Below are 21,681 nucleotides of genomic sequence, written 5' to 3'. Positions count from 1 at the left end.
TTTAAACTAAAAGAGGGCAGATTTAGACTAGATATAAGAAAGAATTTTTTTTTTTTTTTTTACAATGAGGGTGGTGAAACACTGGAATAGGTTGCCCCGGGAGGTGGTAGATGCCCCATCCCTGGAAACCTTCCAGGTCAGCAACCTGATCAAATTGAAGATGTCCCTGCTTATTGCAGGGGAATTGGACTAGATGGCCTTTAAAGGTCCCTTCCAGCCCAAACTATTCTATGATTTTTATGTGTGCTTAACAAATGAGATGCTGAAAACTGGCAGTCTAAAATAACACTATGGAAAAAAGTGGAATTGTTTGGGGTTTTTTTCTTCTTTATTGCTTTGCAGGTGCACTTGGATATGTCAGAAAATACTTCTTTCAGCATTGGGATGGAAGAACTAACTAGGATGAAGAAATTTGCAAGGGAAGTGAAAAAGAAAAATATTTTGGTTTATGGTCTCCTTATTCAATATAAGGTAAGTAATTCTTTTTCCACATGCAAATTATCTTCTTTTGTGATTTATATGATTAATGATAGAATCTTCATTTAAAACAAAATCAAAGGGAGATAAATATGACATGAAAAAGGTTTTTTGGGAAAATCCTTGCCTGTTCTTGTTCAAAATTCAGAAGAGCCTGTAGTTATAGGCAAGAATGTAGACATTTTACTTAGAGAGGAATAAATGGTAAACATTTTTTAGAAGCATGCAAAAATGTCAGGGCCATCTTTCTTTTTGCTTTTCAGCTTTGAATCTTGCTTTTTGCAGCATTAAAAAGAGTAAAAGGTAGTAAAAGTGCATTTAATCCGTGGGTCTGCATAAGTTTACATTCCCCATCATTTGATTAACTGCTGAAAAGTAGCTTTAAGAGGTGATACGGGCACCTTATCATGGTAAAAAATACCATTGCAAATACTGCTTTAGTGTAAGTACAGTTTTTTCCTTTTAAATTTCATTGGCTGTATATATGATTTCATATGCACATGGATCAAATATACATATGTGAATAAAAACAGTAAAACTGACTGGCAAAAAGGAAGAACAATCTTTGGTGGATTTCTGCAAACATGCCAGCAAACCATTTGATCAGTAACAGGCATGTGTAACAACAACATGAGATCTGAATGGAAATTCTTGAGCCTTGGTGGCGAGAGAATTGCAGCAGAACGCTGCCTCCATTTTTGAAAATAAAAAGCTAGAATGATTATGTAAGATCATTGTAGGAAGAGTCATCGTTTGTTAGCGTGGAAAAAGGATTATATAGAGTAAAACACTCTGCAAAGTAAACTGCTTCTAGCCATCATGTTTTAAAACGGTTTTAAAACACGTCCTGCTTACAGAGATGGGGATATAGTCCTGAGTTCCTGCGTGTCAGTGTTTTGATAGATGACTAATAAATAGGTTGTACAGATCATGTGTGTATGTGTGATGATATATATCAAGTTTTCTTTTGGCTGCAGATCTATAAAGAACGTAATTGTTTCTAGGTGAGGACCTATGGAAAGACTTGACGTACAAATCTAGAAATGACGTAACCCGAACTTTATTGCTGGTCTGGGGGAGAGTGAGGGGGGGGCACTGTGAATAAAAACAATTTGTTAAGTGTAAAGACATCTTTAAAACAGTTTTGTTTGGTTTTGTTTTAAATTCCAAAGCATGATTTGAGTCACCAAGATATTTTACTTTTAGAAGAATCCATAGGTGAATTCTGTGCTTGAGGATGGAAAGGTGAATTTCATACTGGCATGATGGGGGGTCCAGAGGTAGTGGAAATGCAAAAAGCTCCTGATCCTGTAATTCAGGATACTCAGCCTGTTATCACTATAACTTCTGTCAGTATCCGCTTCCCATAAGCTATGGTTTATTTCAGGAAAGGTGATGACAGCTTCACAAAGCTTCGCTTCAGCTGACAGGTTATATCATTACTACCAGACGTGCAGGCTTGATATACACACTTCTACTAATTCAAAAACAGGGATAAAATGTCAGGGTCGAAGACTTTATTGAGACGCATGACCATGGTAATACTGAGATGAAATTATTTTGTGTTTAGAAGGGTTATATCATGAAGTGGGTGTGATGGTATGTTGATACAAAAGAATATGGGGGCACTTTTGAAGATTCTGCATTAGAAAAGTAATTTTTAAAAAATAATCATTTTTTGAGGTATGGAATTGGTTTTTGTGTTTTGGAAATGCAAGTGAAGTGCTTTTGAAACCTAGGAGTACGTTTTTTACAGTATTGGAGGATATGTGAAGCCCTAAGAAAAAGTATAAGTATTCATTTTTGATTTCTTAAATGCAGTGTTTATTTGGTGTTTAGAAAAAAATATCAGGTACTTCTGTGAGTGTTTGATACTCCAAGGAGCTATTGGAAAAATTAAAGGAAAAGGCTTTAATGTGCCTTGTAAAGGACCTGCTTTGTACCTTCCATTTGCTCAAAATGAGTGTATGTTCATGGCTCGTACACGAATAGCTGTTTCTCTCATAAACACCATGCATTGAATAACAAATTACTGATGTTAATACAAAGATTGTATCCACCTCATAACAGCTCTAGTTTGCATCCTGAAAATATTGTTGATTTAAATTTCATTTAAGAAGATACTTTTAAAGACAGTAAAAATTTTAATATTGATGACAATGTTAGTTATGTTAGTTATTAATAAATGTTGATGACAATGTTAGTGAAATTTAAACTGCTTTGATTTACTGAGTACTTTACCTTGAAAATAGCAATGATTGCTATGGTATTATTATATGTTAGAATAAGAATTTTTCTTTTTATAGTAGTTAGTCTAGTAGGATGTAATGCAGAACAGCTAATTCTGAATATTAGGAGGAACAGCTATAAAAAGAAGCCAAGTTACTCTTAAATAAACATAGTTTTACTTAAAAGGGGAGTTAAGAATTGCTGAGAAGCCAAGAAATACAAAAGGTAAGTCAAGTCATGGCAGCCATGCAGGGCTGGAAATACATTAATCTTGAAAGCATTGGTTTATGCCATTCAAACTGCACGACTTGGGAGGGAACCTCAGCTGCGTGTGATCTGTGTTCTGAGCAATGTTCTGAGCAATGGAATAATCCTAACTTGGTCCTTGATCTCACAAACACATGCATTATTATCTTGAAACATATCCTAGGTAGTTACTGGTTTTATACTTAAATATAGCAGTAATGTTTTAAAAAATCCCAACAAACTGTTTTGTCTATTTACTGCTGGTTTTCCTATTAAAATAATAATGTCTTATGAGTGAATTACGAAAAGTAGTCAACACACATAAAAAGAAAATACAAGCAGCATTTCCTAATATGGGAGTGCAAATTCAGAAGCTCCTAAAGGTTGCAAGAGTCTAGAAGTTGCAGTAACAACTTTTTTACTTTTCACTGAGAATAAAAAGGAACAATTATAATCCAAAATAAAGCACGCACGGATGGACATAGGAAGCCACAGAAAGCTTTAGAATATGAATGTAATACTGATAGGTCTTGGTTATAGAGCTATATTAATTTTAAATAATCCTACTTCAGAGAGGAAACTGAAGTGTGGGTGATTTCTTATGCGAACATACTGGACATTTATTGTAGTCTTTAAGACTTTTTGAAGATAAAAGGCCCATCTACAGTGCGCTTGATGGCTCAAGAAATACTTAGCGTGCTAAATGTGTTTTCTGTTTGGTTTGGTAAACCAAAAAAGTAAACGTTTAAGGTTTCTTTTTCATCAAAGATCCCTTAAAAATAGTATTATGTGCAGACATTAAGGCAGTGGTTCTCGAAACGGGGATCACAACCCCAAATAGGATCATCCAAGTGGCAAAGCAGAAGGTGGTTTGGCAACCAGGAGTGAGATACTGAGCCTGAAGGGCAAATGAAGTAAAATCACAAACTAAAAGTTTGATCACTTGTTGAAAACAAATGAGCCATGCCCTACATGACCCCTGCATGCTTCTTAATTAATTTAATAATCAGCATAGAATTGGTCAAATGATTGCAATCTGATTAGAATGATTGGGATGCTGCCTAGAGACCTCTCTCTTCTCAAGATGACACTTATTCCAGCTGCAGTGACATAATAGATTGTAATGAATATGGAAACCTGCATCTATTCATAGAAGTCCTTAAGGCCAAGTAATTACTATTTAGTATTTTCAAGAGCCGGAAACCAAACTTTTAAGTAGCATGATCCTACAGACTATTCACTCTTTCATCAAGGAAAATTGGGCAAATGAGTGATGAGCCAGAGTGATCTTGCTTGCACAGAGTGTGGAACAGAGAGAGAAACCAAATCCAGTTTGAAACTTTCTTCATAAGTAACCTCATAAAATCAGCATCCATAAGCTTATTAATACAAAGGGCTAGTAAGTCATTCACCAATAAAACTAGAGATTGATATTTAGAGAGGCTGGACACTCTTTCATCCTTAATAATCAATTGTTGCCACTGTTTGCAATCAGTCATGACTGCATATTTTGCAATAGGTAGAACTGACATGGTGAAAATGACTTACAGACACTGACTTTTAAAATAAAAATAGGAGTAACTCTTGATGGAATTTTCAGGGCATAAAAGATACCGAACTGGGGCTCTGTTAACTTGATACTCAAGAAATCAAACGTAAAACTACCATTTTCCCTCGGAAATAGCTCGCACAAAATAGTAAGATCCCTCATAAAGGACAGTATTCTGAATGGGCTGTGTTGCCTTTTAATGGCCCCCAAAGCTGGTGGTAGAATTGGTGGGATAAAACGTTTATAGATGATACTTTGCATATATCAATTTTCAGGTTTTCAGTAATTTCAGTAATACTTAGCTTATCTTCATATTTGAATTTTGCAGTTGGGTAAAGATTATTTGAGTCGGATTCATTTGCTCTGGTGAAAAAAGATTATGCTTTCCCAGAGAAAAATCATTGTGCTCCATCAGTATTTTCACACACACGAACAATTACAGATAATTTTCTGACCCATCTTGGTAGTTTTGTCTTTGATTTTGTTTTGAACTCTCCAACAGCTCATTGTTCATTCATGCAGTTTACTGTGTGAATGCATGGAAATCTTAACAGGCTTTGTTCGAAGAGTGTGTGATCAAAACCATTGATCCCTCTGGTTGATTTGATCGTCACAGTTTTTTGCCTGTCAGACTTGCTCACATGAAAGCACATTTACAGGAACTTCTGAAAACAGCAGAGTTTTTAAATATAGATTTAGTCATACTGTTTGTAACAGCTGCCTGTTAGCACAACATATTTCAGTAATTTTTACATGTTAGTATCAAAATTGTTGGCGAGTTCTCTTAAGAATTCTGTCAGTGTTATATTTATATTACTTAACTACAGAAAATCAGTTCTAAATTTAATGTTTGAAAGACAGAAAGCTGAGTAGTTCCAAAGAAATACTTCTATGTGTGAATATTTTTTTCTACTATGTAATACATACAGAAACAGAAAAGCAAAAAAGTACAGGAATAACAAACCACCAAAGTGGCTTTTTATTTTGATGTGAAATCTGTTTGACCAAACCAGCCTTCCCCATCTCTTTTGTACCATTCGAAGCAAGAAATTAAAGAAGGTCACATCTCTGGAACATTAGTCAATTAAGAAATACATTAATTCCAAGTTTACCAAAATATTGGTTAAACTTTAGACTTTGAGTCAGGAGAGGACACAAATGTTTCAGTGTTAAATTATTTAACACCAAGCCTGGAAATCTTTCCAACGTGTAGTTGGGGAAAGCACAGCCACTTGCCTGTACTGGCTTTAGTAGATATCCTGAAGCCTGTTACTGGATCATATTGATCAACAAATTGTGATTGTTGTTCTTTTTTTCAGGGTTTTAGTGTATTACCTTGAATGCAAGCATATGTGCTCTACATTTGCTTGCTTTTTTTTCTCTTGCTGTCTTTCTCTCTCTGTTGATCTCTCTCCCTTGCCTTTCCTTGTCTCCCCTCAAGTCTTTCTTCTCTTCTAGCCAAAACAGGTAATAAATCAGTGGATTTGTTACAACTGTGCGACTTTAGTAAAGGGACTCCAGTGAAAAATTTCCACAAGCTTACTTCACAGTGCAGTACCACATTCCCAGTCTGAGGAAGATAAGCTTTTTAGGAAAATAATTGGTAACCTTTTGGGTTTTCATCAAATAACTGTGTAGGTTTTTATCAGAGAAAGGTCAGAAAGTTGCTCAATTTGTGTCTGCTATTACAGCTTCTAGGAGTTTAACAAGCTGCACAGAAAATGATGAGATTAATGTTTTATGCCTTTTACACATGACCTTTTTAGACTTATTTCAGCTATTGAACTTATAATTGGAGAAATCAGAGTTCTCCCATCACTTTGTAAGCTAAAATGATTAAGCTACATGGACTTATCTTAACAGTCGTGTCTTCATAAAGCAGTCTTTAAACTTCCTTGCGTTTATAGCTCAGTTCACCTGTTCTGGCAATGTTAGTCAATAAAGGTTGCCAGTTGTGTTCTTCTGGGGATATTTTAGTTGTATAAAATATATTACTCAAAAATTGCTTAATAATCTGGAGTAGAATTTTGGGGGAACAAGTGGATTCGAAAGGTGAAATGCCGAGCTCTCTAGAAGAAAGGAAAATATGTAATATACAATATAGCAACTTAGAAAAGTGTGTATATATTAATTATGCTAGAGACTTTAATGTGATGGGAAATAAACATTGAATTGGAACCATTTGCAAAAACAAATGCTGTGAGCATCAAATCTGAGTTTCATCTTCAAATCTGTTAGTATGAGTTATTCTGACTTTTTTTTTTTCCTTCTTATGAAAGCTTTGATGTTGACCTGCTATCTCTTAGTGGAACCATGTAAACATTTAAGATGAAAGGATTTTGACACAAAATTTTGTTTGCAAACAAACTGCTTTTAACTTCTTTTTTCCATTGCTAGCTTGCCTAACAGAAATCTGTTAAGTCCATTGTATTTGTTTATGGACAGCACTTTATTTATGCAGCACTTTTGAATTGTTAGTGCTGCAATTCTCACCTTAAAGCAATGCTTGTATGCTTTTACTGTCTAAGCTGGGCGTCGAAAATTAGTCTTCTCACCTTGCTTCCATGCTATCCCCCAGCAGCATCATTTAGCATGTAACCAAAGTACTCACCTATAGAGATAAGTGCATCTGTTTTTTTTTCTGGCTTAGCTCTGAATACATAAAACAAAAGTAAAAAAACAGCTTGTTAAAATTGTTATGTGTGCTTCAGAGGCATTTTGACAGTGTTACCAGGTTGCTGTTGTGTTAGTTTCCTAATGATCTTTTGTATTTTGGCTGCACATTTTTAGCGAAAAATATGGCTGAGATTTTTCAGGTAACTTCTTCTAGTTTCAATGCAAAGTTTAGTTTTATAGCGGAAGTATTAAACAACTCTGACAATAGGATTTTATAGAGTCAGTGCTAGCTTGGGTGGTAATATAGATGTTGATCGATATTTTACCGGGGAGTCGTCTTCTCTGAAAGATGTGTTTCTCTGTTGTCTTACAGGTTTTGCATTTAATCATATAATACGTATTTTGCGTATAATCATATAATACATATCATAAAGGTCTGTAACATTTCTCTGGAATTTAGGGTTTCTGCAGGCAAAATCAATAATTTCATTTCCATTAATCTACTTGTATCCATTGATTTCTTTACAAGGGATGGAAGCAGTGCTTGAGGTTTCTGTACAGATTTGGGATACTAAGCCCTAAATCTTAGTTGTTGCTTGTATCAGACTGTTCATATGAAAGTCATCCATTGTGGAACATACCCAGTGCTGAAGTCTGTAAAAATAATATGTGAAACTACATTTTATGGCCAAAACCCTATAATGTCAAGAATGAAAAATGCCCTTTACTTCCCAGCCTGCGCACAGCCTTCAGGTCCCAATGAACTTTTAAAAGTTATTTGAGAAATAAAATGTAACAGACATTTTGGATTGAAAATATCAGAAAATCAATAACTTTTGTAGTTTATTTGAAATAAAGATCATTTTCTCAGCATAACTGATAGAACAATAGGAAATTATAAACCTGCTTTTGCTACTCTAGGTCTTTCCCACCATGTATTTTCTATTGTCTTCAAAGGAGACTCCTTCTGGTTTTGATTCTGGGTTTTAAGAAATTAATGTGAATTAATCCATCCCCCATTTACTTTCTTCTGTTATATGAAAGTTGTGTTTCTTGACTGCAATAGGATTTTTCTTTGAAGAAAAGATGATTCATCTGTACATAGTAGGATGAGTGAGAGCTTTACTTCTCACACATTATTATTTCTGCAGCTGGTTAAGAATACTTCTTTTGATACAACTAACAACACTAACATAACCTTTGCTACATTCAAAAGGGCAGTTAAAAATTGCTAAGGCTATAGCATTAAGGAAACAGAACTGAAAGAGCGTGTCTGACACTGAGTTGAGTCACTTGCTTCCATGTCTTGCATTCTTTTCATTAATCAGTCAAGTGCTCTTCCACATGAGTTAGATTTTTCTTCATCCCTTGTTCTCACTGAAAGACCAGTTGTGTTTTATCTCTTTCTGCGTTCACAGTGCAGTCATATCCTTCTCAGACTTACTGTTAGAGAATAAAGAATTCAAGCTCTTTCATCCTCCCTCTGTGTGATAGCCTGTCTATCCTAGTGCTCCTTTGTGCACTTGAACCTTTTTGAGATTTGTACAACTATGTCACTTATCCATCTCATCTGGAAGTACCTGTCCTGATACATCCCAGGTTTGGGTTTCTTTGTTGGGGTGGGGTTTATTATGGTACAATATTTTGCCATCGAAGATGACTGTAATGGGTCAGATCAGAAGTTTGGCTAGGCCATTGTCTTGTGTCCAACAGTAGCTGTAAGGAAATGCCTAGGAGAGGATCAGACCTGGGGAAGCATATATGACACCCCTAATTCTTCCCCTATACTCCATTATTGTTAACTAAAGTATTCCCTGAGCCAGAGCTGTTTTCTATGGAAGTATTAGCCTTGAATGGATTTCTGTTCCATGCTCTTGTCTAGTCCCGCAAGGTCAATGTCAACTTTTAGCATCCACTGCGGCCCCTAATGAACAACTACATAGACTGGAAAACAAAGAGAGATGGTTCTTCACAAAACAGTGTCCTAATCACAAAGTCTTGCTTCTGAGTAATAATGGTCTGCTGAGATCCCCTCATTTAAAATGCAAAATACACATGCATTATTTTATATTTATCTATATTATATCTAATTTATCATTTTATTGCCTGGTTACTCAGTTTCCAACGGTCATTCTGCACTTCATTTCAGCCAGCCCTGCCCTAATGAACTTCGCATCATAAGCAAACTCCTATTGTCACTTAGACATTTTTCCATTTTGGTTATGAATGTGTTGAACAACGTAGATCCTATACCAGATCCCACCTGAACGATGCGGGTTCTGTTCTGAGAACTGACCATTTCCTCCTTCCCTCTCCACTCTGTCTTTTGAGCAAGTATATATCCATGCCAGAGCTTCCATCTTACATCATGGCACTTGAATTTTCTGAAAAACACCTTCGGCAAGGAATTTTGTTGAAAGTCTTGGAAATCCCAGTAAATTCGATCAACTGTCACCCTCTCCTTTGAAGAAATCCAGTAAGATTGCAAAGTAAAACTTAGACACATTGACTCTACCGTCATCTTTAGCTGTCCACTATTGCTATCTAGTATTTTATTTTTCCGTTAAATTGCCTTATACAGGCTTACACCTTTCTATTCTGTAGTTCCCCGTATCTTTCCAGATTTTTGTTTGAAATGAGCAATTACTACCACCCAGTCGTGCCTACTAATGCAATTTTTAAACTAGAGATTATGCAGCACTGTTAGAAACTGAGCTTCAGAACTGTTGGGTGAATGCCATATAGTCCTGAGGATCTGTTACATTCCTCTCTCTAATTTCTTCCATACCTCTTCTAAAGTAACTGCAGTTTTACAGGTGATTTGGCCGTTAACAAAGAGGGGATCCAGCGTGTGAATTTCCCCACACCAATTCAAAGAGCTAATTTAATTCCCCTGCAATAGCGGTGTCTTTCCTGAGTGCTCACTGTACACATTGATCATCAGTTGGCTCTGCAAACTCTCTGGCAGACTTCCTGCTTCTGATGTGTATGAGGAAAGATTTATTACTGATTTTGATTCTTTTTGATAGTTGTTCGTCAAAATCTTTGTTTGCCTTACTGTTTTTTTAGTTTATTATACCAAAAGTTATGATTCTCTTTATTTTTTCTATCTGGGCGTGTCTCCATATTTTTGAAGGATGCTGCCTTGTTCTTACAACCTCTCTTATCCTGCTGTTTAACCATAGCACCCTCTTACTGCCCTTCCTTGAGCCTCCCCCCCCCAGGCAGCATCCATTGGCACTGTGCTTCCAGCACGTGGTCACCCTTAGGGGCTTCCATATTTCCTGTGAGGATTTAATTCTCTGAGCTGCTCGTTCACCTTCTTTTTAACAAGTTTCCTCAGTTTTTCAGTATGTAGTTTTCATTTCTGTCCCTCTGCCATTTTACATTCAGTATGTGTAATTTAGACTCTTCCTTAGCTTTGATCCATTCTGTGACAGATCTGTGTCCTAAATCGGAACTAGAATACAAAATGTTGTTTCTTCTTGTGCTGGTTTGATTTCCTTACTCTCTTCCCCACCCCCTCATCTGCAATTTGTTCCGTCTTCTGTTTTCTCCTCAGTCTGTCATGTTGCCCTTGACCTTCTTGACTTTTGATCCCAGCTCTTTCAGAAGCCAAGATTTTGACCCTTCTTGTCAGTCCAGTTGCCTTGCCTGATCCTTGTTGCAAGATTTCTTGACCTGTTTCTTTTCAGTTTACTGGAACAGGAAACCGGTTCTTTGGGTCTGTTTCTCTTCTATTACCTTTTTTTTTTTTTTTCTTGTTTTTGCTTTGTCTTTATTGCCTTATGCTTATGAGGATCTTCCTGCTCCTATTGTGGCCTGTCATCCTGCATTTGTTACTTGGCAGATGGTTGCAAATCTTGTCTAGTCTGGACAGGCTTTTTTCTTCTTTCTTCATCCACAACCTCATGTTGTAGCTGAATCTTCCCTTCTGAGTTTTCTAGCACAATCTATTTCATGCCTACTGACTATCTTTCAGCTTAAACGTGTGTTTCTTTTTGCTGTGCGAGCATTGTTTTAACCTCCTGTGTATCTCTGTCTTTATAGACAAATGATGAGAGAACGTTCTCATGCAAGCTCCCCTGATGTCTATGACCAGCTCCTAGCCTGCTCTCGTGCCCTTGTCAGCCATGGTTTTCTCATTGAGCCATTTGCCTCGTGTGATCTCTTCAGTTACTGTGTTCAAAGGTGCAAATACACCCCTTCTCCTTCAGCTTCACTTACCCATATTCGCCCCAAGCAGCTCACAGACCTTGCTGCAAGCAGCATCTAATCCAACCAGCCACCAAGCAAGAGACAAACAAATTTGCTTACAGCCAAAAATACATGTTGTTTCTCTTCACTGGGCCAGAACTATCTCTGAGTGCATTCCGCTGCTCGCTGCTGGTTGCTGAGAGCTATTTACTTTTTAACATTTAAAGATAACAGGAGCAAATCTTGTGGCAACTTCATCTTGCTAATGTTTCTGCTGGCTTTCATCTAAATATCTTTTGGAACGTCTGGGTATGAAGATATGTTCATATCTCAAGACTGTGAGATGCATAGTGTTTGAAGTTAGATTAAACTGTACTGTGAAAATTCTCTTAAGACATGGAAGTGCATGAATTTAGGATTAACAGAGGTAGCACGAGGTATTTTTATATTTTATAAAAAGAATATTGTCATTTAGAGAAAGACATGTAGGTTGTAGAAGACCTCCATGGGTAGTGAATTTCATCTGAATTTTGTTGTGAAATATTTTCTGAAATTTACTTTCCTATCGTATGCTTAGATTGAAAAAAGGTGGAAAATGTCGCCGTTATAGAATTTACAGCATTCGCAGTCTGAACTAATTATATTTGATTTTAAAACATTCTTTGAGCTCTTGTTTTCCTAAGACAAATTTTATTCACCCTCCTACATAATATTTTAACTGTATTCCAAGCCTTACAGTGTAATTTCCCACCAGCTCAGAAAAGTCACACTTTCTGTTGAGAGGCAGAGCCCATTACTTCACAATGTGCTTAAATAAATCTGCTTGATTTATAACTGTTTTGATCTCTGAAGTTTCCACCAAGCAGAATCTTTTAAAAATTGGGATTGTTTACATTTGAGTTTGATTCAACCTGTGTGGTACTGGCAGCAGCATGAATGCTCATTTTTGGCAGAGCCTCTGCCTTCAACTTTTCCCCTGACTCAGTTTTTCCACTCTTACGCAGATACGTGCTCAAGTCTCTCTCTCTTGTGGATTTAATTCCAGTGTTCTGTGCTTAAATTTATCAGACCAGGTGTTGAGTTTTGTAGGCAAAATTTTTAGCAAAACATCTGAGAGGCAGGGGATAATATATGATCTCTGCTTAAATGACAGCGGTAAAATGAAGTACGCTTTGTACGGCTGAGGGTGAGGAGTGGTGAACCAACTCCTCACATTGCTTTGCTGGTGCGGGGCTTTTGCTTTGCCCGTTAAACTGTCTGTATCTCAGCCCAGGAGTTTTCCCACTGACCCTTCCAGTGCTCTCCCCCATCCCACCGACGGGGAGTGAGCGAGGGGCTGAGCTGCGGCGGGGGTTGAACCACGACACACTCATGCTGATGGATGTGCAGTTTAGAAGCTCTTTGCTTTTAGTGAGCAAAGTTGAAGTTTCAGTGAGAGTCACCGCTTTTTTAACTGGTGGATATGCTCAGAGTCGCAGTCTGTGACTGATTCCTGCTTAGTTTTGAGCTGAGAATAAACCTTCAGCAGCTTTCAAACTTCTTTGAAACTAACATTTCTGCAAAAGGAGTTAACTGCTAAATTGTTACTAAGAGCTTACTGGTGAAAACCTGTTTCTGAACAGGAGTCTCTGCTTGGTACTAGTTATGTGCCTGATTTAAAGGAGAATTTTGTCAGTACCTTTTTTTTTTTTTTTTTTTTTGAGGGTAGGTTTGAGTTGCTTTAGACTGGATGCAAGGAAGAAAGTTTTTACAATGAGGGTGGTGAGATGCTGGCACAGGCTGCCAAGAGAGGTGCTCGATGCTCCATCCCTGGAAACACTCAAGGTCGGGTTGGACGGGGCTCTGAGCAGCCTGATCCAGCTAAAGCTGTCCCTGCTCATTGCAGGGGGGTTGGACTAGATGGCCTTTAAAGGCCTTTTCCAACCCAAACTATTCTGTGATTCTGTGATCTCTGACTCACATGTTACGAAGGTGATTTGCCCTGATGTGTCTCACAATACAGTGTAGCTCAAGATTAGATTTTAAGCCTATTCTCATAAAGCCACACCAAATCCGTGTTTAAAAGTTATATTGAAAGTAGAAGTACTGCTTCTATGCCCTCTACGCTCTTCCTATGAAGATAATTTTATCTGGGAATTCTCTAGAATAAATAGCATGGACAGTTAATTTTTTTTATGGAATAATATGTCTTCTGCATTTTCTGATGGAGAGGAGATGAGTCTACTTTGTTTATAAAGCTTGAAAATGTTTTGGGGTTATTTACTGCACTCTTTGGGAGCTTCTGAAGTTCCATTAAACATGTTTATTTGTATGTCCAAGTTCCACTTACTAAAGTTTACTCCAAAACCAGTTTTACGTACTTACCTGTGTTACTAATCAACAGCTAACCATGCATTTATTACATCCAGATGATGTGAGATTTTGCTGATTAACTTACTAGTAACTCTTACTGGTTTGTACAGGAAGAGAAGGCAAATGTCACAGTAGTTTTGCAAATTTTGCATGAATTTTTCAAAAGCTACAACATTTGGAAAAGATAACAGTTATAGTTGTCTGTAGATGCAACCTTTTAGCTTTTTAACATTCTACTGAAATCTTAGGTGCCTTGATGTATGTCTTTAGTGTGTTGGTTTTCCCTCATGACTCAGAAAAATGCCTTTCACTACCTAGAATCATCCAACAAATGTTAATTATGGTTTTTCTAGAGCTTACTGAATAATTGTCCTAGTGAACTCAGATGATTTTCTCATTTTGCTTAATTCCATCTCTCTGGTCAAAGTTTTGCTGCAAGATACCTTGCCACCTGACTTTTGCAGGCATGAATTGGGAAAACATGGCTTTCTGTCACTTGGATAAATGAATTTTCCTAAACAGTATAATCTCTTTGCTGAAATAGTTCATCCCAAGAGTGAGCGTGGGGGTAAAATTCAGTGGTGTAAGAAAGTATCTGCTGGAAGTTTCTAATTATTCTAACAGAGCTTTTCTTAGTCTGGTTGTGTGTCAGCAAGAGCGAAGTCGTGCAAGTTGGTAGTTCTGTCAGCTGTAGTGATGCTTTTGTTGTTAGCAGGGCTTGTATGTCTGGCGGAAGAGCCGGTGGATTTCATATGCCAGCAGCTCCTTGTGACTCTGGCTGTAAGAGCTGGAATCTGGTCTTTTTCTAAAAGAGATGGATTTGAATGTTCAGTGCTGAACAAACTCAGGGGCTAATAATGTTTCTTCTTCTTCATATGTAGAAAGTTAGAAAATAGAGACAGAAAAAAAGATCATCCAGCCTCCTCCACTCTACATGCAGGATTATTCCTTTAAGTGAATGTTATTGCCTTTGCCTTCCTCCTGTGTTGGTTTTAGTACCTTTGTCCATCTTGTGTAGGTGACTTTATGTAGCTCGTCTGAAATGCAGTTTTGTTTTGTATGCCCATCTATTTCAGCTTTTCACTGCTTGGCAAAAAACGTTATGTAAAAAACATTATGTAAAACCCAATATTTTTCCTCTTCTAATTCTTTCTGGTATGAATTAAGCTGCTGTCTCGTTCTATTCAGTAAGGACATATTTTGTACTAATTAATATTACAGCATTAAGAGAAACTACTTGGAGGCTCACTGGCTTAGTGCCTAATTACCACCTACATATTCTTGGTTAAGTGGGACATGAGCAGTAACTTTTCAAGCACACAGACATACAGAAATGTTCAGGGTTATAATTGAAAAGCAACCTTTTTTTCCCTCCAGTTGTCTGTCCAAATCACACTAACATTCAGTGGCATTTTAGTTCATAAATCAAGGTCTTTCTTCATGTTGCCTTTTGAAATGGACGTTCACTCTTGCCTCAGGTCAAAGGCCATTACAGACTGAAGTGCCACAACAGGGCAGACCTAAGATAGCTTTTTCTTTACAGAAAAAATGGAACGGGAAATTTATTTTAAAATAGTTTTTCCTAAAAATAGTAGTAGCACTGGAGAAACCGTCAGTGTTCTCAGAGATTCTCTATCAATATTCCGTATTTGATATAGATACTAGAAAATGTGCAAGGAATTAGCCAGAATGCTTGTATGAGTGTTTCTCAAACTGAGGGGGGGGGGGGGGGGGGGGAGGTGGTTACCCCCATGCTGTAAGTATGCAAGAACTGCAATTAAGTAGTGTTTTCTAGCAGCAGTATAGCTGGAGAGGGTACAGAGGCGGGCTACCAAACTAGTAAAGGATTTGGAGCACGTCTCATATGAGGAGTGGCTGAGGGATCTGGGGCTGTTCAGCCTGGGGAAGAGGAGGCTGAAGGGAGACCTTACTACTCTCTACAACTACATGAAAGGAGGATGTAGAGAGGTGGGTGTTGGTCTCTTCTCCCTAGTGACAAGCGATAAAACAAGGGGAAATGGCCTTAAGCTGCACCAGGGGAGGTTCAGGCTGGATATCAGGAAGAATTTCTGTACTGAAAGGTTTGTCAGGCGTTGGAACAACTGCCTGGTTTAGTGGTGTTGATAGAGCTAGGACAAACGCTGGACTCAATGATCTTGAAGGTCTCTTCCAGCCAAGGCTGTTCTATGATTCTATGTTTAAGACAGTACTTGCCAGGATAATTAGGGATGTGAAAGATCAGATTCACTTGGGATGGGAACATTGGGCAGAATAGCTCAGAGAGTGCTAATTGATAGCATGAACTCTTATTATTGAGCACGTAGGTGTTAATTAGTCTTGGCTAGGCCACTCCTCTGCTGTTGGTCCAATGGGCTGGTTTTGTTACTATGATTTCATCATTGGTAGCAGCATGGTTATTATTTCTACAAGCTTTAGTGAGCCCTGGAAGCAAGTTGATATCCTTACACATTGTGTTTAGTCTAAATTTATGTTCTTTCTCGGATCTGACTTTATTTAGTAACTAAGGTAAGTACAAGATGAATGTAGAACTGGCCAAAAGCTTTCTCGCTTGAACATAGGATGCTTTTGTTGGGTACGGTTAGGAAAAACTCTCTTGGCTATGCATAAAGATGGTTCTCCAGTTAAGAAAGGAATGCTCTTATTTGTGTAGTTCTCTTAGCAGATGAAAGCAGATTTACTGTATGCAGTGTGGTTGGAGCTGTCTGGTTTATTCACTTAGCAAATACTTGGAGCCTGTCCTAACATTGTGTTTCGCGAAAAGTAAGCAAAATCCTGGTTTTATGTTCATTAGGCATATTTTCTTACGTATCAGATTATCACTACCTCTACAAAGTGTCTGAGCTTTCTAGCCTCTGTCCCCTCAGCAGGGTCCTTGGTACAGTGTTGATGGAGACTCCTTCCACCTTGAGCCATCACCTAAACTGGGACTGGAAGATACAGTAAATGAATTAGATTTGATTTTAAATTCCTCTTTCCCACTTTTCCTTAATGTGGAAGATAAGTTGCATCCTGGTAGGGAAGGTCAACATAACATCAGGAATATCTTCCCCTCTTTTCCTGTAAGCATTAATCCAGATTTAGCCAAGTGGTGCAGCTGCATAAACATTCTCTCTTGTACATACACTGTTGATGTGAGTGAAAGCTACAGCCCTGAAATTTGTGGACATTCCTCTGTACTCATCATGGTTTATTGTTCCTGGGTTCCAGCTTTCCCTATGGCTGTCACTTCCACAAAGCCTTTGAACAGACCCCACGCAGGCTTTGTTTTGGGTGGTTTTTTTTTTTTGTCCCTGGGAAAACAGGGAACGCGTTGCAGCCCAGTGTGCTGCTGTTGTACAATGTGTAGTAGTTGAGATGAGGGAATGATTTTTTCATGTGCTCGCGGTCCTCATTGGCTTGGGCACCTGGTGTCAAGAAGAGAGGATCGAGGGTAAAGAATCATTTTAATTGGAGGGGAGAAAAAAGGCAAGACAGAAGTGAACATTGCAGGAGACGGAAAGGAACAATGTTGGGCGCAAGGCAGCAGCAGTGAACTCAGCTTTTTATGGCACAGGTGGAGCAGACCATGGGGTTCACAGTCATTTTACCAGTCCCAGTCTGAAGCACTTGTCAGTGCTGTTCCCAGTGGGTCTTGTGGGGCAAAAAAGTAAATAATCATATGGTATTAAAATGCTTCATGTAAAAGTATCCTGACATAGGCTGCACGAAGAAACCCTGATTATTGGCATGCTGACATTTGAGTGAATCTTTGTGTTTTAAAATAGAAAATGGATATAGTGAACAGTATATTTCCTCTCTATTTTCTCAAAAAGGGATCTAATGTACAATTAATTACGAGCTGTCTTAATTGAAATAGACCACTGCCCACAACTCTGCCACTGAAAACAGGAAAGGCGACGCGATATCCACATCGTCTCTGCATGAGGGAAGGCCCTTCGAGCCCACTGACAGAATTTGGAAACTCTGTCAATATTACTGCATAAATATAGATGAAAACACTACTCACGTTTTTAATCTTTCTGAAAGATCTAAAGCATTTAAATTTAAATTTGCAGTTCAGATGATGTATCCCCACTTGGCAACTGTAAAATTCTTTTTAATATTCACTCCAGGGATATAGTGAGCAAAATAAGATTAAAGATATGATTTTAAAATAAGATAGGAGGTGTCTGAGGGTTGTGCTTTGTAGACATGTTTGGAAATATTTGCTCTAATCTACTGAGACAGTGTTTTACTACATATGAAAGTTATCTTAAAGATGTGATTTAGGACAATGAATGTGCATTTTATATAAACATGTTTTATCCAGGAAAGACCAAGTATTATCTTGCATTGATGAATTTATTATCATGACAATAATATGAATCATAGGAAAGAGATAATACAGGAGGAGAAAGCCAGAAGGATTAATCACTACAGACCAGAGGTGAATTATTTTGTATACCAATGAAGTTTTATAATGCAGACTGGATTTTTTAACTGGCTGTGTATAAAAAAGTGTTGATTTGCAGTCCCTCCAGCATAAATAGTACATTTCTTCATCAGTCAGCAATACTTTTATTACTATAATTATACACAGAGGCAATAGGATTTTAGGCATCTGATTTTATCGGTTGATAATTATATATTTATTACCCAAGTTTCTAATGTTTATTTTGATACAAGACATTCCTACGCCTGCTCATGCGTGCAGGAACACTCAGGAGTTACAAGTGCACACTGTATTGAAGAAACATGGCGTGTTCATATTATTTTTGAAACGGATTGAATGTCTCACTTTCTGAACTATAGTTATTTCCTAGATGGATAAAATATATTTTATTATTGTTAACAGTATCTGTTCATCGTGGTGTATTGAAAGGTAAAGTGGGAGCGACTGCAAAACTGTTCTTTTTTGCTCAAACTGTCAGATACAAATAAAAGGACCAGCGATGTGGATTGTCTTCTAGTTATTCCGTCTTTCCCACTCGCTAGAGATTACCAGCGCCTTTCAGTAGAGAAGAGAGAAAGTAGGATGCAATGGTTTTAGTATACGCAGAGAAAAAGAAAAAGCTCTAGTAAAAATTCAAAGAGCAGAAAGGAGTTTTAAAGGTCAGAAAGAAAATAATGTTCTCTTCAAAATTCTTGTGAAATTGGCCTACCATGATCTTTAGTTTCTGGGCTTTTCTCCATCCTGGAATCAACATCAGTATCAAGTTAACAAATACTTAGTGGCTTCAGCTGAAGCATTTTAGCTGCTTTGGCTGCCCTCATTGAAAACAGGATGCAATGATGAATAGCACTTTTTGAAAATCAAGTGAAGTTAATTTGTAAATCTCTACACAGACACTCTCTTTCAGAAATATAGTAGCCCGGGGCAAGTATCTGCAGAGGAGTGGAATGCGTATGGATTCACAGCTTTAGTTCACAAGATCTCAGTGTGATTCCACATTTTTCTCCAATAGTGCTTTATAGCTTTTAAGTTTATTGTGCCTCTCAGAGTTTTTGAATTGTTCATTCTATCAGCTTTTCCTCCCCGTACACTGGATATTTAAATAGACTTCTGCATAGCTCTTGATACATACTATTGGAATTATTAGTGCTTTCATTGTAAGTGAACGGTATTTATGAGACACTTGTAGAGTGATTTATCTCCTTTCAAGTATCAACAAGTTATCAGGTTTAGAAATAAGCATATTTATATTCTTTTCCCTGCATCTGTGATTGATGACAGGACCACTGATGCTGTGCTCTGTGTGGGGGAACACATTCTAGGGAATGCTGTGTCTGGCCAGATCTGGAGATAGAGATCTTAGTCTCTCTGTCATCTTTTGTAAGAAGATCCGGGAGGAGTGAACACACAGGATCAGATTTGAAAGAAAGAAAAAGTGGTGAGGAATCTTAAGCTTGAAATAAAGGAGAGGTTCTACCTCATGCTGAGCTTTTAGGCTGAATAGGTTTGGGGTTTTTTTAACCTTGTGTTTTTTTGATTTATTCCATCCTTTTGATATTCCACAACCATAGGCTTTAAAGAAAACACTGTTATTTTAAAATATATTCTCTGTGGCACACAAATTAATTCTGCACTATTTCAGAACTCATTTTGGTACCTTAATCTAGTATGTTTGAGCATATATAAACAATATGGGTTTTGCTTAATTATTTTCAAGAAAGCTGAATTTAAATTAGGCTGGGTAAGAGCCTGGAACCTAGGAGTCCTTCTAGGAGAATGGGGAGTTTGTCTGCATGTCTGGTTGTGAGAAGCAGGGTTTAGTTATGTTACAGTCCACGTTGCCATAGTAATGGTTCTTGAATTTTTCACAGAATCACAGAACTTTAGGGGTTGGAAGGGACCTCGAAAGATCATCTGGTCCAACCCCCCTGCCAGAGCAGGACCACCTAGAGTAGGTCACGCAGGAACGCGTCCAGGCGGGTTTTGAATGTCTCCAGAGAAGGAGACGTCACAACCCCCCTGGGCAGCCTGTTCCAGGGCTCTGTCACCCTCACAGTGAAAAAGTGTTTCCTTATGTTCATGTGGAACCTCCCATGCTCCAGCTTGCACCCGTTGCCCCCTGTCCTGTCATCGTAAGGGAGATGTTCCACCCACTTCATCCCCTTTGTGGCTCTGCACTGGACTCTTTCCAGCAATTCCCTGTCCTTTTGGAACTGAGAGGCCCAGAACTGGACACACTATTCCAGATGGGGTCTCACCAGGGCAGAGTAGAGGGGGAGGAGAACCTCTCTCGACCTACTGACCACACTCCTTCCAATACACCCCAGGATGCCATTGGCCTTCTTGACCCTGAGGGCACATTGCTGGCTCATGGCCATCCTGCTGCCCACTAGGACCCCCAGGTCCCTTTCTCCTACGCTACTTTTCAGCAGTCTTGTTTGTGGATAGCTCAGGAGCAAGAGTTTGGACTAGAGGACTATGGAGATTTCCTTTAGTTTTATCCTTCTGTTTAAGAAAATGGAATTCCTAACAGCTACTTAATTATGAAAATGATTGTGCCAGACTACTCATCCTATTTCACTGCGTATGCATGTTAAAAAGCATTTCTCAATGATTGATGAAGATGTTCAGTGGAGACCCAATTATTATCTGAGACGCTGAGGGGAAAAATAATTTCAGTGTCAATTAAGAGAGTTCTGCAATGATGCTGGTATGTCCTATTGAAAAGAAAAAACTTGCTGCGCTTGCAGGCTGGTTGATAATGCTGTAAAAATTGAGATTAGCAAAGTAAAATTCTTAATTTGAAGACAATGGAGAGTACATTATTAATGATAACATTTTAATGCAAGATTATAAAGGTGAAATAAAGCAGTGGCAGGCCTCTTTATTCCTTTCAAATTGCAAAGTAAAATTTAAAACCCAAGTCCGTTAAAATAAATATGCAAGTTTGCTAAACCTTACAAGAATAAGAAGCTTCTCCCTTAAGAATTGTAGATTATATTTCCTGGACGCTTCTACTGCAAAATTCTAGTTTTATACTGTGGTACACCAGAACAAGGTTTGGAGAAGCTTTTAGTTATTCATTGCTGCTTTAGGCTGGCAAAATACAAGTGTTTTCAGGCCACTCAACACTTGAGCAGAAGAGAGGGTGAAGCCGCAGGTGGATCTTCCCAAAATAATCTACTGGTATTAACATTGTAGTACATTAGTGTTGTTGACAAATGTTAAGTATTTTAACAGATTTTCACCTCTTCTTTTTGCTTTTATTAACATTAGTACAAAATAGGGAGCCTCTGTGGAGTCATAATATATTGTATTGCATGTGGAATATACTGCCAAAATGTTCTGTTCATACCATCATAGACTAATAAAACCTCATAGTCTTTGCCATTGACTTCAATGCCAGTGACTGCTGTCAGGAGAGTCCAAATTTCCCTGGAGTTTTCATGAGTAGTGTGAAGGTCTCCAGTTTCCAGACTTGATCATATCATATTGCTTCATGTGAGAAAAGGATATTCTCCTTATAGAGTGGTGTCTACGCTGTTCAAAGAATATGGTTTGC

At 38.0% G+C, this 21,681-nt stretch overlaps 1 protein-coding gene across 2 annotated transcripts in view; it reads left to right on the top strand.

Annotated features, from left to right (window-relative positions):
• The window catches only part of CRPPA (CDP-L-ribitol pyrophosphorylase A), a 115,428-nt gene that overhangs the window by 67,708 nt on the left and 26,039 nt on the right, over nt 1–21,681 (top strand). For both annotated transcript variants that reach the window (XM_086468321.1, XM_086468320.1), the window contains exon 9: nt 343–471. In XM_086468321.1, the coding sequence (XP_086324447.1) occupies nt 343–471 (129 nt within the window). The remainder of the gene's footprint in view (nt 1–342; nt 472–21,681) is intronic.

Source organism: Leptosomus discolor, chromosome 7 (assembly GCF_034619465.1).
Source record: "Leptosomus discolor isolate bLepDis1 chromosome 7, bLepDis1.hap2, whole genome shotgun sequence".
In the NCBI taxonomy this organism is placed as follows: domain Eukaryota; kingdom Metazoa; phylum Chordata; class Aves; order Leptosomiformes; family Leptosomidae; genus Leptosomus; species Leptosomus discolor.
The sequence above is the reverse complement of the archived record's forward strand: the minus strand, read 5'-3'. Positions and strand labels throughout refer to the sequence as shown.